We start from the raw sequence: 18314 nt of genomic DNA on the forward strand, positions 1-18314 counted from the left end.
GATTAAAACTGTGAGTCCCATGTGGGACAACCTGATCACCTTGTATCCCCCAAGCACTTAGAACAGTGTGTTGCACACGGTAAGTGCTTAACAAATACCATTATAATCATAATTATTATTATTATTATTATGTCCTGAATGTTTTTGTATAGAAATGATCTGGGAAGCCAAGTGAAGTATGGACTGGAGTGGGGAGAGGCAGGAGGCTGATGCAGTAATCCAGGCAGGATAGGATGAATGTTTGTATTAATGTGATAGCAATTTAGATGGAGAGGAAAGGGTGAATTTTAGAGATGTTGTGAAGGTGGGACCATCAAGATTTATTGATGGATTGAATATACTCTTGGGGAAAGCCAGGCACTGTGTGACTAAAGCCAAGACCCAAGTCTTGAACCCAAAAAAGAGGAAAAATCCCCCAAGGAGACACACATTCAGTGTGTGGAGGGAGGATGGGGGTGGTGGGAGAGAGTCAGGGATAATGCCAAGTTTACGGACTTGTAAGAAAGAAAGGATGATGATGTCTTCTACGGTGATGGGAAAGTCAGAAGGAGGACAGGTGGGAAGATAAGAAGTTCTGTTTTAGCCATTTTAAGTTTGTGATGGGAGAACATCCAAGGAAAGGTGTCCTGAAGGCAGGAGGAAATGTGAAACTTCAGAGAGGGAGAGAGATCAGGACTAGAAGTGTCGATTTGGGTATCATCCTCATAAAGGCGGTAGTTGAAGCCATCTGTGTGAATGAGTTTTCCAAGGGAGTGGGTTTAGATGGAGAATAGCAGGGGACCCAAGACTAAACCTTGAGAGAAGCCCACAGTTAGTGGGTGGGAGGCAGAGGAGGAGCCCGCAAGTGAGACTGAGAATAAGCGACCAGAGAGATAGGAGGAGAGGGAGGAGACAGTGCCCGTCAAGCCAAGGCTGGATAATGGAAGGCAGCTGAGAGGTTGAGGAGGATTAGGATGGATAGAGGCCATTCGATTTGGCAAGAAAGGAAATCGTTGGTGGCCTTTGAATGGGTGGTTTCTCTGGAGTGAAGGGGATGGAAGCCAGATTGGATAAACTAAAATATAGAACAATACTGGCTGATAACCACACATCACCTCCATTTCTCTGCTCAATCAATCAATCAGTGTTATTGAGCACTTACAGTGAGAAGAGCACTGTATTAAGTGCTTGGGAGAGTACTATATGAGTTGGTAGACATGATTCCCTCCACTCAAGGGGATTACAATCTGCTGTCAGTTACAGATAGGAAGAAAATTAAACTGCTGACAATTACTCATCCTGATAGGGTGCTACAGATTACAAGAAAAGGCTCTGCTTGAACGCTTCCTATAATAGTACAATCTTATTGGGCCATTGTCCAGAATAAAAATAGCCACAGGACTACAGGAGTAGCCTCACTGTGCCACTGTAGCCTTACCTCTGCAAAATTAACTATGGGTTTGACACGAGTCTGGAGAATGGTTGTATTTTTCTTAGACCATGAGCCCCATGTGGGACAGGTACTGTGTCCAACCTGATTATCTTGTATCTACCCTCAATGCTAAATTCAGTGCTTAACAAAATACCACAATTACTTTCATTATTATTATTATTCCTCAAGACCGAGGCTTACTACTGAGGCCTTGAGAATAATCAACAGTGTCAGCAAAATATTTTGAAAGAGTTTTTCAGACAAGCGATGATTAAGCGTGAAGCTGACGATTTCCATGAAATAGCAAATTCAGTGTTGAAATCATATTGGGAAATAGGGTTTCACAGGATTGCCAAAGGGAGAATCACTCAAAAGGGGGTCAATTTTTATTCATATCCAATCGACACCAATGGCCAGGGACTCTAGTTAGTGACTCATTCATCATCTCCATGTATAATTCTTTCAAGCACACTAATCTTGAATTGATAGCCCAAATAAGTTGATGCAGTTGGATAGGCTGTGCCTCTTTCACATGACCCCGAACCCCCTGCTTCCTTCATATCAATCTATCTGTGGTATTCATAGAGTGCTTACTATGTGCAGAGCACTGCACTAAGCACTGGGGAGAGTACAATACAACAGAATTAGCAGAGCTGTTTCCTGCCGAGAATGAGTTTACAGTCTCAGAAGGGAAGGCTGGTGGAAGGAAGACTGCAGTGGTGTCCTACTTATTTGGGGCAGTGAGGCGGGGAAGGGGAAATTTAAGTGGCAGAACCTCGCAAGCATTTACACATTTTACAAGTTTGGGAAGCTGTGTTTGTGACTGGTTTTTGAATGCCCTTATCTCCTACAAGTCCCCTTTGCCACGGGATTTACTGGATTTAACTGTCCTTGATATGATTTTGTACTGATGGATTTCATCTTTCCTGGAGAAGCAGTGTAGCCTAAGGTAAAGAGCACAGATTTGGGAATCAGAGGACCTGGGTGCTAATCTCTGCTCTGCCAACTGTGTGCTGTGTAACCTGGGACTTAACTTCTCTGTGCCTCACTTAGCTGATCTGTAAAATAGGGATTAAGACTGTGCGCCCTATGAGGGACAGGGACCGTGTCCAACGTGATTATCTTCTATCTACTCCAGTGTTTGGTACAATGCCTGGCACATAGTGAGCACTTAACAGATACCAGTAAAAATGAAAGCAACAAAAAAAAAGCAGAACCGGGCACTGAAAACATGAGACATACCGCAACAATCAACGTAGGTATTTATTGAGCACTTACTGTGGGCAGAGCACTGTACTAAGTGCTTGGGAAATTATAATACAATATAGTTGGTAGACATAATCCTTGCTCCCAGGGAAACTACAGTCTGCAGGGGCAAAGGATTTTCGGTGAAGCAGCGTGGCTTAGTGGTCTGGGATTCGGAAGGACCTGGGTTCTAATCCTGACTCTCCACTTCTCAACTGTGTGACCTAGGGAAAGTCACTTCAATGTGCCTCCATTCTCCCATCTGTTAAGTGGGGAGGAAGACCGTGAGTCCCACGTGGAACAGGAACAATATCTGGGCTGATTTTCTTGTATCTAACCCATCGCTTAGAACAGTGCTTGACCCCATAGTAAGCACTTAAAAATACCATCATTATAATTATTATTATTATTATAATGGCAGGATTGGGCATAAAGTACTAGGGACACCTGGAGACAAAACTGAGAATGGCTAGTGCCAACTGACAATTGACAAGGAACACTGCCGAGATGTAGGTGTGGCTGAGCACGTGCTATCAGATGTGTGCCCTCACAGTGACCACTGAACATTCCCAAGGGCAAAGACGATGAGTTTTAGGAGGTGAGAAACTCATTGGGATGCTCATGCCAAGCATGTGTAACACTTTAAGCCCATGCGGTAGATTGTGTGGGTGGAGATGGAAGTAGCCAAGCTTGCTCTTCCCTCTGGAGGGTGGTCATGCCAACTGCAGAGGATAAAATGTAAGCAGGCCAAGAATCTTGACTATGGTCGGTCCGTTGGCAGAGAGTGGCCTTCTGCTGGAAGACCCAGACAATGAGCTCAATTCTGTTCACATAACAAGTGTCGCTTACCATCAGATAAAGTACAGCTGCTCCAACCGAGTCCCGAGTCCCTCGCTGGCATATGGGAAATGGGGTCGGAGTGGCTTGGGGTCTGTATTAACAAAATCTGTTCCTTAGGTTGTCAGTCCCATGTGGGACAGGAACTGTGTCCAATCAGCTTATATTGTATCGACCCCAATATTTGATAAAGGACTTGCCCATCATCATCATTTTCATCATAAAATGGATCCATCTGAGTCCAACACCCCGGCGTGTCGCATCCCTCCAACTCCCTCCATTTTCTTCAGTCGTATTTATTGAGCCCTTACTGTGGGCAGAGCACTGTACTAAGCACTTGGGAGAGTGCAACAATAAACAGTCACAGTCTAGGGGGGTGGGGAAAGAGATGTTACCCTTCCCTTCCTCAGGCTTGTGATCTGGGTCAGAGGTTAACCCCCCCAGGTCTCTAGCCCAGAGGCCCATGCATAGAGCCTTTTCTGCCTCTGGGCATCCCCAGGCAGCTTCTAACACAGAGCCCCACCTAAAGGCAAAAAGATTCTTCCTCAATTGTTCCTTCCCCTCCCTGGCTCCAAACAGCCATCTAGGTTGAGCTTCCCTGAGGTGAGGGGAGGGAGATTCAAGCTGCCTTGTTTCCCCACACTGTGCAAGGTGGCCCCATAGAACAAAGAGGCAACTCTTCCACCCCTCCACCAGGCCACATGGCTCTAAGATGGCAGATCGGGCTACGAAGTAGAGATCAGTGAACCACTGGAGAAGAAGGGATGCGAAATTTGTGCTCACCCATCACTGAGAGGCCCTGGAACTTGATGGACAGCTCGGGGACTAATGAAGTTTCGCTCCTGTGGGAGCATCTTTGAGAGTTCCAAGGGGAAAGGATGTGTTAAAACCCCACCCATGTAAGAGGCCTGTGCTCAGTATGTAGACCGCTCATTCCACTGACCACTTTGTCCATGGTTCGCTCCATGCCTGGAATGGCAGTCATGGGCTGAGCCTTCCCTGGGAGGGAGTGGGATTAGTGTTTCCAGGAGGAAGGGGTAAGTACGCAGTGTCAAAGGCAGCCGAGAAGTTGAGGAGAATCAGGAAGGAGTAGAGGCCATTGGTTTTGGCAAGAAGTCTGAGGGAGTGGGAGAAGATGAAGCCCCCTCTGGAGAGAGAAGCAGAGAAGACTGTGTCATCTGGGGAGAGCCAAGTTTCAGCAATGGCAAGGAGGAGGAATGACTGGGTCAGAAACAGTTCAAGGATGAAATGAGGCTTCCCCATGATGGAGCTGAAGTTCCACAGACCACACTCGGCCGAAAGTGTGGAGGGGATGGCAGGGAAGGGGATGGATGGGAGTTAGTTGATGGAGGCCGGTGCAGGGGCATGGGGGGGAGGCACTGGGGCAGGATTACAGGGATGGGGCAGGGAGGAGGGGAGGAATTGACTTATGGAGGAGGCAGCTGAGTTCTGGTGAGAGGGGAGGACTGAGATGGGCTGGCTATGGGGAGGATATTGAAGAGTCATGCTGGGGTCGGTGAAGTTTAAGCTTTATAGTTGAGGTAAAAGACAGCAATAACTACTCAATCCGGTGATACCCTGAGGAAATGGTTGAATAGTCCTTGGGTCCTTGAGGGTGAACAGGCCAATGTTTGGGAGAACCCCGAGGAGATGGTTGAATTGTCCTTGAGACCTGAAGAGTGGGATTTCTTTTTTCCTTCATGAAGAGGGGGTCTGTCTGTTTGTCTGTCAAAAGCCAGGAGTTGGACAAGGCCCTGGGAGTGGAGTGGGCTGGAAGGCGAGGCCTGAGACAAGGGGAAATGAGGGGCTATGGGAGAATGGCAGGGCACCACCAATCAGTAGAGGTCTTAGCAGTGACAGTTCAGGCTGGTAGAGGACAAAGCCATCAAGGTCTCCAGCCCCACTGTCTCTGTCCTGCCTCCTGGCCCTTAGGCTCCCGCAGAGATCATTAGGACCATCACTGATCTCCAGCTGAGACTGCCTCCAGATGTATATTCGATGCATTAAGTCAGCAGCTCCTTCTTCACAGGTTCAGCTGCTTTCTCACAGATGAAGGGATAAGTGTTGTTGCAAAAATCCAAACTTAAGTCATTTCTATATACAACAGCGCACAGCCTGCCTTTCGTCTTAGCGTCTGAGAGCAACAAAAGCCTGAAAGAGAAAATTTCATGTTATGTTAGTGAGCTCACTCACCATTCCCAGATACTGACTTCAGGGCCTGGGATGGTGAAGATTTTCTCCATCTCCTCCAACAGCCTGACCCTTGTCCTCTCATTCTTGGAACCCTCTCTGCTGCCTGCTACTCTGTGCCTTAGCCTTTCTCTCCCTCTGCCCCATGGGCCCCGGCCTATAGGAGCAGTAGAGGAGCCATTTGACGCCTGCCGTCCACAAGCTTGCAAGATCATAACTGGCCATGGCAAGACCCACTAATTTCTGCCACAGACTATCAGATGAGAAGCCCCAGGCCCAGTCTTCCCTGTTGCCAACGTACAATTCCCCTTCTGCTTTCCCTCCCCAAGCGCTCTTTCCTCATTTATCTCACTCAAGCAATCAATGAAAAACAGCATGGCCTATTGGCAAGAGCCCGGGCTTTGGAGTCGGAGGTTGTGAGTTCTATTCCTAGCTCCGCCACCTGTCTGCCATGTCATCTTGGGCAAATCACTTAGCTTCTCTGTGCCTCAGTTACCTCATCTGTAAAATGGAGATGGAGATGGTGAGCCCCATGTGGGACAGGGACTCTGCCCATGTTGATTACCTTGTATCTACCCCAGTGCTTGGCACATAGTAAGTGCTAAACAAATACCATTATTATTATTAATGGTATTTATTGAACATCTACAATGCACAATGCACAGCAGTAAGCATCTGAGTGAGTGCAATGCAGTTGCTGGTAAATACCCTCTCTTTCCAGAAGGACCTTACAATTTTGTGCTTACTCTGTGAGCCCGCTGTTGGGTAGGGACTGTCTCTATACGTTGCCGACTTGTACTTCCCAAGCGCTTAGTACAGTGCTCTGCACACAGTAAGCACTCGATAAATACGACTGATTGATGGATTGATTGAACCCTGGGAAGAAGGCAGGGGCACGTCTCATTATTGCCATTTTACCCACTGGGACACTGGTCCAAATCAGGGTATATATGTTTTCTATTAATGGTACTTGTTAAGTGCTTACTATGTGTCATGTAAGCTCTGGGGTAGATACAATTTAATCAGGTCAGACCCAATCGATGTCCCACCTAGGGTTCATAGTCTTAATCCCCACTTTTACAGATGAGGTAACTGTGGCTCAGAGAAGTTAAGTGGCCTGCCCAGGGTCACACAGCAGGTTAGTGACAGAAGCAGGGTTAGAACCTAGGTCTTTCTGAGTCCCAGGCTGGTGGTCTATCCAAGCTGCTTCTCATTAGATTCTCCTTCCTCCTCTTCCCCAGCTGCAGGGTACAGCTTGTTTCCTTTGCCCTAGGAAACTCTGCCAGCTTCTGAGGCCTCTGCAGGGCAGAATTCAATGAAATCCCCCAGCCATGTCTCCACAGAGACACATACTCACACTTTAGGATTGATTTCTGAGCCATCTTCCCACTTCAGTGAGAGGTCGCTTGCATTTCGGGATAAACCCACCCAGTGGTAACTTTGTATCTTGGGTGTTAGAAGGTTCTGGAGGAAGAAATACAGTGGGTTATGTCTTCCAGCAGACCTTGATGACTTCCTTCTGGGAGTCTCAGGCAGAGCTGTGTCCAGGGCTGCTGGACACGGCATGGGAATCACCAGGAAGGTGACCAATGCTTGAAACTTCCCAGGGACCAGGGGACAATTTCACATTAGCCTGCCTCAGGTCAGAGAGGTGAGAGTGAGCTGGGGCTGGAGCATTTTGGGTGGAGAGTTCTTGGGGGAGCTGGCTGAGAAATGAGGGGGTGCTATAAATTCTTCCCTCCATCTCCAGCCCCTCATCCTGGCCCCACTTCCACCCCCACCCTCTCCATTCTCCCATCATGGAGGGCGGCAGGGCTACGGCCTCTGTGTGGATGGCTATAGACTGGCTGAGGTTTTTCTGACCAGTGGTGATGTGGACTGTCAGGTGAAACACCGCTACTGCCTGACAGCCCTCAGTGGGAGCCAAAGCTGAGATCTCCGTGTGCGTAGCATTGTATGCCTCTCATCCACAGTCAGGGCAGGGGCAACCGGCACTGGTCTCTGTTCTGTTCCCAGAGCATGAGGGAAGAGAAACGGCTCTGAACAGGGAGACAGACACCGCCCTCCCTTGCCCCGGGCAACACAACCGCACAAAAACATCCTCAAACATTTTTGGTCTCTGCTTTGTCCCCAGAGCATGAGAAAGGAGAAATGGTTCTGGCCAGAGAGAAAGACACCCCTCTCTCCTCCCACCCTCGCAATACAGACACACACACAGTGTCCTCCCCAATTCTTAATCTCTATTCCATCCCCAGAACGTGAGAGGAGAAACAGCTCTGAGCAGGAAGACAGATACGCACCTCACCCCCATGAAAACACACACACACACGTCCACACTCTTGGTCTCTGCTCCATCCCCAGAGTGTGAGAAAGGAGAAACAGCACTGGACAGGGTGTAGACACTTCCTAGGAAACCCTCCCCCCCCTCCAAACACACTCATATAAACACATATACACGTCCTTACCCACTCTTCCTTGTTGTCGATTTTCATCAGGCTGGAGTTTTGGAAAGCACAGGCCTCCCTGCTCTCATACCAGGTTCGTTTATCCATTAATATCTTAAAGCAGTTGTACCCATGCCAATGCCACCCTTCTGGACAGGGCCTGCAGGCGTGATCTGAAACAAGATCACAAAGTCTGTCTGGAGCTGGGGATCAAGGTCACAGCTAATTGTGCAGCCTGAAAAAGTGTGGAGTCCCCCTAACGTTCCCCTCTGACCTCCGCTTCCCAACACACCTGTGTTGGGGAGCCCAGCCTCTGTTTCTTCATCCTTCTCCAATCCTTCCTAGATCCTCCATCTCATAGCATACTGCACAGTCACTTGCTGTCAGTCAGTCACTCAATCAACCAATGATTATCTCACAGAAAAATTACCTTGCTATGTGTTAAGTGTCTACTTTGTGCCACAAACTGTACTAAGCCCTGGGAAAGATATAAATATTCAGATTGAACACATTCCCTCTCTCACATAGGGCTCCCAATCTAAGGGGGAACTGCCCTCCTCGTTCTCTCTTTCCCCTCCCTGCCCCAGGCCCCTCCCATCATACAGGAGTGCAAACCCACAGTGGCTCAGTGCTCAGTGGAAAGAGCGTGGGCTTGGGAGTCAGAGGTCATGGGTTCGAATCCCAGCTCCACCACTTGTCAGCTGTGTGACCTTGGGCAAGCCACTTAACTTCTCTGTGCCTCAGTTACCTCATCTGTAAAATGGGGATTAAGACTGTGAGCCCAAGTGGGACAACCTGATCACCTTGTAGCCCCCCCCAGCGCTTAGAACAGTGCTTTGCACATAGTAAGTGCTTAACAAATACCACCATTATTATTATTATTATCCTCCCTGGAGTCTTCTGCAATAAACTCATCCCTGTCTCCCTAGGAATATGTTCAGTTTCCTCGGAGTGTGCAGGGAGGCAGATGAGTTACCGGGGTCCTTTCCGGCCTGCTGACTGAGGGCACAGCTTATTTTTCTGGTGCCCTGCAGTAGGAATAAGGCACTTTAAGACTCCCCAAAACCGCAGGACAGAGCAGGGGACTGGAATTGCACCGCCCCTTGGCCCTGCACTGTGACGGCCCCAGATGGATTGTGGAGCAGGTCCTGGGAAACACAGAGGAGAGCGCTGTACCCTTGGAGTCTCCCTTTAGTGCGTGCCTCCGAGGAATTTTTTCCTGATGTAGTTAGGGGTCTTGACTGTAGCATCCTTCATTCTTTGATTTCTGAGTCACCTCTAATCCCTTGTTGGTCCCTAAATCTTGAATTCTATGTGCCTGTGTCAATAAGATCCAGGCAGGGTTCTGAGCTGACAGAGGAGGTCACAGATACGATTACCTGGCTGCTTCATGATCAGTTCTTGGCATAATTTTGTGGTTACTTCCCGCAGGTCGGCAGACAGGTTGGAGTTTTGGGACAAGAGAAATTCCTTCTGTTTGAAACAGTCCCTGCAGATGCCTCGAAATAGGATGGAGTCTGTAAAACAGTTAACAGAGACATGACCCCTGCCCTCCAGGAGCTGCCATTAACAGATCCCATTCATTCACTCATTCAATCATATTTATTGAGCGCTTACTGTGTGCAGAGCACCGTACTAAGCACTTGGAAGGAACAATTCAAGAGATTCCTCCACCACCCTCCTCAAAGCATGAATTAGTGTGGAACAGCTCTCAATCTCTCCTCCTTCAAATCTGCCAGATCACTGCCCTCACCACCCTTAAATCTCTCCCGAAAGTTCACCTTTACCAGGACGAGTTCCCCAAGTCATTTCCACCACCTCTCGTACTTTGCCAACAGGCACTGTTGCCTCTTCAGTTCCTACTGGTTTACGTACACTGGAATCTTACTTGTTCATTAATTTCAATTACCCACATCCTCCTTATTATGAGTTGCCCCCCCTGACATGTGTCACTTTTTATGTCTGCCTTTTTCACCTATCAGATTGTCAATTTCTCGAGAGTATGGTTATGACTTTAAGTTTTAGTGTACACTGTCAAGCACATAGTTTATTGCTCATGTCCCAGTGCTTGATTCCCTCATCCGTACCCTCACTGACTTCTCTGGCCCCCAATCTCTCTCATCTGCAGTCCATGCTTTGTTCATTAATCATTTGGCTAAAGCAAACTTTTGTTCACCTCTCTCCACTTCCCTAAACCCTGCAATGGTTTCTCCTTCCTCTCATCATCAAGCAAACACTCCACACCATCAGATTCAAAGCACTCTGTCAACTCTTATTCATCCCCTCTTCTCCTACTCCCAGCTCACCTAATTTGTCCCTCTCCAGTAAACCTACTCATCAGGACTGACTGTTCTTTCTCTCACCATTGACCTTTCCCCTACACTCCTAATATTCAACAGGAAACAGCTGTCCCCATGTTCAAAGCCCTTCTGAGGTCTAATGACATCCAAGAAGATGGTCCTGAGCAAGCCCTAATTCTTCCCACTACCTATTTGTAATTGCTTCATCAGCATTTCCATGCCATCTGAAGCCACAGGTGACCACAATCCCTGACATATTTAAGAACAGATCTTCATACATTCCCTTACCACCTGTTCTCCTCTGAATTATTTGAATTTCAGGCTGTCCGGCTAAACATGCCCAGAGATTCAAACGAAAAGACCAGTGGGAGCTGGAGGGATTTTGAGTGATACTAGCTGCCATTAGTCAGAGAAGACCACATCTGTGAGGACTGCTGGAATTGTGTGAGGGCTATGGTCCACATTTTCTCCATTGTAGGCCATAGGTCAGACTGTAGATGAACAGACTGAAGGAGAGCAGTTAGTTGAAGGGAGGGTAGATTCCCCCTAGATTTCAAAGGACTACAAGAGAATCTACTACATCTAAATGTGATATTTCTGGAGTAGTTATTGCATGGGGAGCACCGTATTAAATGCTTGGGAGAATACCAGTTGGTAGCCATGATCCCTGCCCTCGGGGTACTCAGTGTGCCACAGCTATGTTACCTGTTCCTCAGCCATCTCTTCAGCATATGATAATAATAATGATGGTACTTGTTAAGCACTTACTATGTGCAAAGCACTGTTCTAAGCACTGGGGGGATACAAGGTGATCAGGTTGGCCCACGTGGGGCTCACAGTCTTAATCCCCATTTTACAGATGAGGTAACTGAGGCACAGAGAAGTGAAGCGACTTGCCCAAAGTCACACAGCTGACAATTGGCGGAGCGGGATTTGAACCCATGACCTCTGACTCCAAAGCCCGGGCTTCACATTGGTGCATGGCAGGGCTAGTGCCAGTTACAATGACACCAGTTTTCCCTTTTCACTGTTAAAAGGCTGTTGAGCACTGAAGTGGCAAAGAAATCAAAGAACAGGATATTTAGGCATGTTAAATTGATGAGAATCTCTGGAGGCCTTAATCGGATTTAATGGGCACTGACTACGTGCAGAGCTTGGAAGAGTACAGTACAACAGAATCAATGGTATTTATTGAATGCTTACTGTGTACAGTGTACTGCAAAAACCACTTGAGGAAGAATCTGCTGAGTGACCTTGGGCAAATCACTTCAGTTTTCTGCGCCTTTCACCCACCGTGCGGAAATGAGTTTGAGGATCTGTGTGGTGAGAGGGAGAGACTGGTCAGAGAAAGGCTGAGCCAAGCACAGTTTATTCTATATGGCTAAATGAACTTCTCTTTTGGAAGGATTACACTTATTTTAGACATTCCTCTAGGGCAAATTGAACTTTCCTCTCGGGAGGAATATACTTATGTGTCGCTCAGTGTCGCATAGTACCTAGTACCTGACCACGAATGCTTCCATGAGAAGCAGCATGGCTCAGTGGAAAGAACACGGGCTTTGGAGTCAGAGGTCATGGGTTCAAATCCACCAATTGTCAGCCGTCTGACTTTGGGCAAGTCACTTAACTTCTCTGTGCCTCAGTTACCTCATCTGTAAAATGGGGATTGACTGTGAGCCCCCCGTGGGACAACCTGATCACCTTGTAACCTCCCCAGTGCTTAGAACAGTGCTTTGCATATAGTAAGCGCTTAACAAATACCATCATTATTATCCAGCACTTAAAACAGTGCTTTGCACATAGTAAGTGCTTAACAAATTCTCTGAGAAAAGAAGCTGCCTACGTGCTCTCTGATGACTGAGGCCCCCAGGGGAAAGGTGAGCTCAGGAACCCCGGATATCAGGAGACAGAGAGTTGTTTTTCCAGCTGAGTCCCGGTGTCAGGGTGGGAACTTACACCTGATCCCGAATCCCACTACTCCGATCAGCTGCAGGACGCAAAGAGTGAGCAGCAGCAAAGACAGCAGACGCCACACGTGGAAGTGAACAGGAAGATCTGAGGATGCTGGGAAGAGAAAGGACATTTCATCTTGGATCAGTGAAGATAGTAGGAGGGTTATCCCAAGTACAGTCAAGTTGTCAAGAGAACTAGCTCTAAACACAGAAAAACCCTTCTCCTCTGCCATCTTCCTCCTTGGCTTTTCCTCTCTCAGACCATTTGTGTCATTTCACAGGTCTGTTCAAGCATCTTAATGCCCAGATCCAATGCCCCTGTCACTGCGGGTTGCTTCCTACCCAATCCAAACGTGGGAGCAGGGAGAATCATCCCAGAGCTGTCTCGTTGAAGTGAGTAAAATTGCTGTGGACAGCGACAGCAGACCAATCCCTGTGGGTATCTGAGGGTATCGCCTGGGCCATTTTTTCTGGAGGCTCCCAAGCAACACAGTCATCCGGCCCTTTTGGATACACTGCCTCAGTGCTCAAAGGAAGCCCGGTGTCTGCCTGGTTTCTCCACCCCAGTCTCCTGGCTTCTCTACGCGATTGCTTGAGCTGTGAGCTCTACTCCCATTCCAAAAGCATAGCCCAAGGGCTGGGGAAGGGGGGATTAGATACCTTTGTCTATGGGTGCAGATCCCTTGGAGGAGGGTTTCCGAGGGGTGTTTTGCATGGTGTACCCCTCCTCTTTCTGCATAGAAGCTGCTCTGCTCAATTCCCCGCCGAGGTCAGGGTGGATCTGAGAGAACTTCCCTGCCATGCCTTGATAGACAAGTGGGAGAGATAGAATCAACTAGCTATTATATAAGATAGGAGTCTTGCAACATGATACTTGCCAATCCAAGCAGACCATTGGTTAGGAAGGAGCTGTAATAAGGTCAAATTGTGACATTTCCCCTTTCTCTCACTTCCTCAAAACATCTGGGTTTTATGAGCTCTGGAGGAAGGGTCCCCAGCTGATAGTCCCCAAAGGGCAGTAGAGGCAAGGTGGGAGATAGATGCTGAAATGATCATTGGGATGACTTGATAGAGGAAGAAGAAAAAGTAATTGGGGAAGGTTTCCTGGAGGAGGAAGTGGAAATTCAGAAGGTCGTTGAAGATGGGTAGAGCCATGAGCTGGTGTATTTAAAGGGAAAAGGAGTTCTGGCCAGGAATAAGGCCATGAGTCAAAGGTCAGAGATGGGATTGTCAGGAATGAGGAATACTTGAAGATGAGCTGGGAAAGACTAGGAGTGTGGGAGCTGAACCTTCTTAGGGCAATAGAGAAGAGGGAAATAATAAATGGAGTGTCTTAAAGCCCCTAATAATAATGATGATCATTTTGAAAACTGAGGTGTTTAAGTATTTACTATGTGCTAAACACCCTCCTAAAACCAAGAAAGATGGAGAATAATTTGATCAGATACAGCGACTGACCCCCAAGGGACATATGGTCTAGTGAGATGGAGAGCAGAGATTTAATTCCCCTTTGGCAGATTAGAAGTGAGAAACACAGAACTTTTCAGACTTAACCAGTGTAACAAAACAGTAACAGAACAGGCAAGTGGTGGAGTGAGAACTAAAACTCATGTCTCCTGAGTCCCAGTCCTATGAAGAGGGAAGCATCTAGAAGAGAGCTCAGGTAAGGGCCGTGGAGCCTTTGCCCGTTCAGTGTCAGGAGTTCCCTCCACCAGCTTTCAAGCTCCATCTCCCTTATCAGTGACAGATCCACTGAAACTTCTCTGCAGTCTCGCATTTCCTCCTACCTTCCTGATATCTCTGCTTGGATGTCCCGTTGTCACCACAAACTTAACATGTGAAAAACAGAAATCTTTATCTTTACACTCAAACCCTGCCCTTCCCCTGTCTTTCCCATTACCACCACCCTTCCTATCTCACAAGCCCATAACCTTAGGGTTGTCCTTGACTCCTCTCTCTCATTCAACCCCCATATTTGATCCATAACTAAATCCTGTTGATTTGACCCTTACAGCATCACTAAAACCCACACTTTTCCTCTTCATCTAAACTGCTACCAGGTTAATCCAAGTGGTTATCCTATTCCGCTTTGATTATTCATCAGTCTCTTTGCTGACCTTCCTGCCTCCTGTCTCTCCCCACTCCAATCCATACTTCACCCTGCCGCACATTGCTGTACAGAAAGTTCAGGCCATGTTTCCCCCTCTCCACAAGAACCTTCAGTGGTTGCCCGTCCACCCCTGCATCAGACAGAAACTCCTTACCATTAGTGGCTTTTAAAGCCTTCAATCACCTTGACCTCTCCTACCTCACTTTGCTACTCTCCTACAACAACCCAGCACACAAACTTCACTCCTCTTAAGCCAACTCTCTCACTGTACCTTGATCTCCTCTATCTCACTGCTGATATGTTGCCTGCATCCTGCTTGTGACCTGAAAGGCCCTCCCACTTGATATCTGACAGGCAGTTACCCTCTCCAACTTCGAAGCCTTACTGAAGGCACATCTCCCCCAAAAGGCCTTCCTTACCTCTTCCCCCACTTTCTCGTGTAGCACCTCGACTTTCTCCCTGTATTAATCCCCCCTTCTAGCTCCACAGCATGTTTGCACATTGCTGAAATTTTATTTACTTATATTAATATTTATCTCCCCCTCTAGTTTGCAAGCTCATTGTGGGCAGGAAATGTGCCTGCTATATTTTTATTTTCTATTCTCCCAAGCGATTAGTACATTAGTAAGTATTTAATAAATACAATTGACTGACTGATCGCTTCTCCCCATCATTCTACTCCTGAGTTACTGCCAGTGACTCTATGATCTCCACTGGACCCCATCAGTGGACGCTTTCTACATTTCTCACCTCCTCCCCACACAAACAGCACAGTCAGAAATTTTTATTCACCTTGAGTAAGGTGCGCCAATGTCAGGGTCATTTCCCGAACATATAGGATTACCTCTGTTGGACTATGACTTAGCCTAGATTTCAGGGTCATGTCACTCCAGTGCTTCTGTTGTGCACTCTGCAACAACAACAGTGTTGAGCTGGGCAGTGACCACCAGCACTAGGTAGAGAATGGACAAAGGGATGGGACCCCAGGGTCAGACTCTGGCCCCGTTGGGACCCCCAGTGACTGGTCAGTGGGATGCTATTGTCTGCTCAACTGATTGCCAATCTAGTCAATCACAAGTTGACACCGCGCTGGTTAACTAGGACCTGAAGGGTGGGATTTCTTCTTAGTTCTTTTCTTCCTGAAGACTGTTTGTGTGTGCCTGTGTGTGTTAGTGGAAGAGGTTTTTGGTGTTTGCGACATACCAATCACATTTTGAAGGATTCCTCCCAGCTGGAACATCAGAATCCGAATGGCCAGAACATTATCAGCACCGTTGCTGGGGGCGACCTGAAGTAAACCCCTGATGATACCCACAGGTGCACCGGGGGCTTCTTGCCACCATCCAACATCCTTTAAATCTGCTCCCTGCAAAGGCTTGGGAAGTGACTAGGCTTTTCCTGTTCCCTGAATGTCTGTAGGTGGACTTGGGGCTAAAGGACAAATGCCAAACTTCCTCTCTGTGATATCCACTCTACTCAAAGTAGCAAGCTCCTCTAACAACAATGACTTTGGAACTCACTTTGGTTGTGAATCAACAACAAGCACTTACTAGTTGCACAGATTTCAACAGCAGCAGCAATTGCGTATTGGAACCTGAAAAGAGATCTTGAGAAAACCATATTTTCCATGATCTTGCAGTCATTCTTTAATCTAAGCCCCTGGCTTCCCAGTCCCCTGAAACTCTGCTCCCCTTCCCCTAGGAAATATCCTGTGGTCTTGCCATCCGTAGTCCTTCCTTGGTAGTTTAGGCTAAGGAAACTCTGATAAGGAGGGGTCCTCTGGGCTGGAGCTGCATGGAGTCTCTCTCTCTTTGTCTCTGTCTCTCTCCCTCTTTTCCCCCCACCACTCCTCAACAGCCCAAGGAGAGTGAACAGGTTCCAGGCCAGTCACACCAGGGGCTTCACCCCAGAACACTTGGTAGCCCTGCAGGAGTGAGCGGTAGCCCAGCGTTGGGTGTCTCTCACCTATAGTCGTGGCATGGATGGCCAATGCTGCTCTCTGCTCCATCTCCGAGCACGAGGGAGGAGAAACGGCTCTGAACAGGGAGACAGACACCTACCACCCTGCCCTCACCCCCACACAAATATGTTCTCTTCCACTCTTGATCTCCGCTCCAAAGTGTGAGAAAGGAGAAATGGCTCTGGACAAGGAGACAAACAGCTGCCTCTCCTCCATCCCCAGCGGCACACAAAGTGTCTTTACCCACTCTTGATCTCTACTCCGTCACCAGTGTGAACAAGAAAAAATGGCCCTGGAAAGGGAGAGAGACACCCTCCCCGAACACTCGCACACTCACACTCCTTACCCACTCTTGATCTCTGATTTGTCCCCAGAGTGTGAGGGAGAAGAAACGGTTCTGGAAAGGGAGACAGATACTCCGCAACTAACGCAGCATGGCTCAGTGGAAAGAGCACAGGCTTGGGAGCTGGAGGTCATGGGTTCTAATCCCAACTGTGCCCCTTGTCAGCTGTGTGACATTGGGCAAGTCACTTAACTTCTCTGTGCCTCAGTTACCTCATCTGGAAAATGGGGATGAAGACTGTGAGCCCCACGTGGGACAACCTGATCACCTTGTATTCCCCCAGTGCTTAGAACAGTGCTTCGCACATAGTAAGCACTTAACAAATGCCATCATCAACACACACAAACACAGGCACGTGCACACAGCCTCACCCACTCTTTCTTGTTGTCAATATTCAGCAGGCTGGAGTTTTGAGTAGCACAAGAATCCCTGCTCTCATCCCGGGTTTGTTTACCCTCAAAATCCTCACACAGCTGTCCTTGTGTGAATACCACCTCTCCAGGCAGGGCCTGCAGGCCAGCTCTGAAACAAGTTCGCCCAGTCTGCCTGGAAAAGGGGAACGAGGTCACAGCTCAGTGTGAGACTTGAACAAGTGTGGAGTCCTCCTAACGCTCCATGACCTACGTTTGTCTGTCATATCTGTGTTAGGGAGCTCAGGGGACCTTGCTGCCTCCGTTTTCTCATTCTTCCCTTCCCTGTCTTTCCTAGATCCTGTGCCATTTCACAGAAATTCATGTTGTCCTCCATCTCATAGAAAACCACACACTTACTTCCTTTCAGTCAGTGAATCAACCAATCACTACCTCACAGAGAAATTACTGTGCTATGTCTTAAGCGCTTACTTTGTGCCAGACACTGTACTAAGCCCTGGGGAAGATATATGAGCAGATTGAGCACAGTTCCTGTCTCACATAGGGCTCCCAGTCTAAGGGAGAACTGCCCTCCTCATTCTCTCTCTCCCCTCCCTGCCTCACGCCCCTCCCATCATCTGGCAGGAGCAAGCCCAGGGCAAACCCACAGCGGCTCAGGATAACCTCACTGGAGACTTCTACAACAAACTCATCCTCATTTCCCCAGGTATGTGCAGTTCAGTTTCCACAGGGGGCCGGAAGGCAGAGGAGCCGTCGGGGCCATTTCTGGCCTGCTGACTTGGTGCCCTGCAGTGGGAGAGAGCCCTTGGGCAGCTACAGACTCCTGGAAACTGCGGGAAAGAGCAGTCTCTTAAAAAATGGCTTTTATGTTACAAGATGGATTCACTCTTGCTCGCCACATGGAGCACTCTGCCCTCTCTCCCCTCAGCGCAGGCCTCCGAGGAACTGGTTGTTGATGGAGTTACGGTCCTGGACCATAGCATCCATCATTCTTTCATTTCGGTGTCACTGCTTTCTCCTTGCTGGTCCCAACATATTTAATTCTGTGTGCCTGCATCAAGGAGATCCAGGCACGGTCTGAGCTGACAGTGGAGCTCACTGATCTGGTTATCTGGCAGGTTCCTGGTCTGTTCTTGACAGAGTTTGTAGCC

The 18314-nt window shown here is 48.1% G+C and overlaps 1 protein-coding gene across 1 annotated transcript; it reads right to left on the bottom strand.

Annotated features, from left to right (window-relative positions):
• Positions 1 to 4930: 4930 nt before the first annotated feature.
• LOC119939593 (C-type lectin domain family 1 member B-like) lies at positions 4931 to 13141 on the bottom strand. Its single transcript, XM_038759706.1, has 6 exons — positions 13040 to 13141; positions 12384 to 12491; positions 9507 to 9644; positions 8149 to 8300; positions 7041 to 7147; positions 4931 to 5644 (listed from the first exon to the last, which is right to left on the bottom strand). Exons 1-6 carry the CDS (start codon positions 13116 to 13118, stop codon positions 5497 to 5499), a joined length of 732 nt encoding a protein of 243 aa, XP_038615634.1. The 5' UTR covers positions 13119 to 13141; the 3' UTR covers positions 4931 to 5496.
• Between the last annotated feature and the right edge of the window lie 5173 nt (positions 13142 to 18314).

This window comes from Tachyglossus aculeatus, chromosome 17 (assembly GCF_015852505.1).
Source record: "Tachyglossus aculeatus isolate mTacAcu1 chromosome 17, mTacAcu1.pri, whole genome shotgun sequence".
Classification (NCBI taxonomy): Eukaryota; Metazoa; Chordata; class Mammalia; order Monotremata; family Tachyglossidae; genus Tachyglossus; species Tachyglossus aculeatus.

Coding starts and splice junctions, on each gene's coding strand:
- LOC119939593 (XM_038759706.1), bottom strand. CDS start 13,118: ATGCAGAAAGAGGAGGGGTACACCATGCAAAACACCCCTCGGAAACCC. Junction 9,645..12,383: donor AGTGGGATTCGGGATCAGGT/GTAAGTTCCCAC, acceptor ACTGTTTTACAG/ACTCCATCCTATTTCGAGGC. Junction 7,148..8,148: donor TCGACAACAAGGAAGAGTGG/GTAAGGACGTGT, acceptor TTCTTCCTCCAG/AACCTTCTAACACCCAAGAT.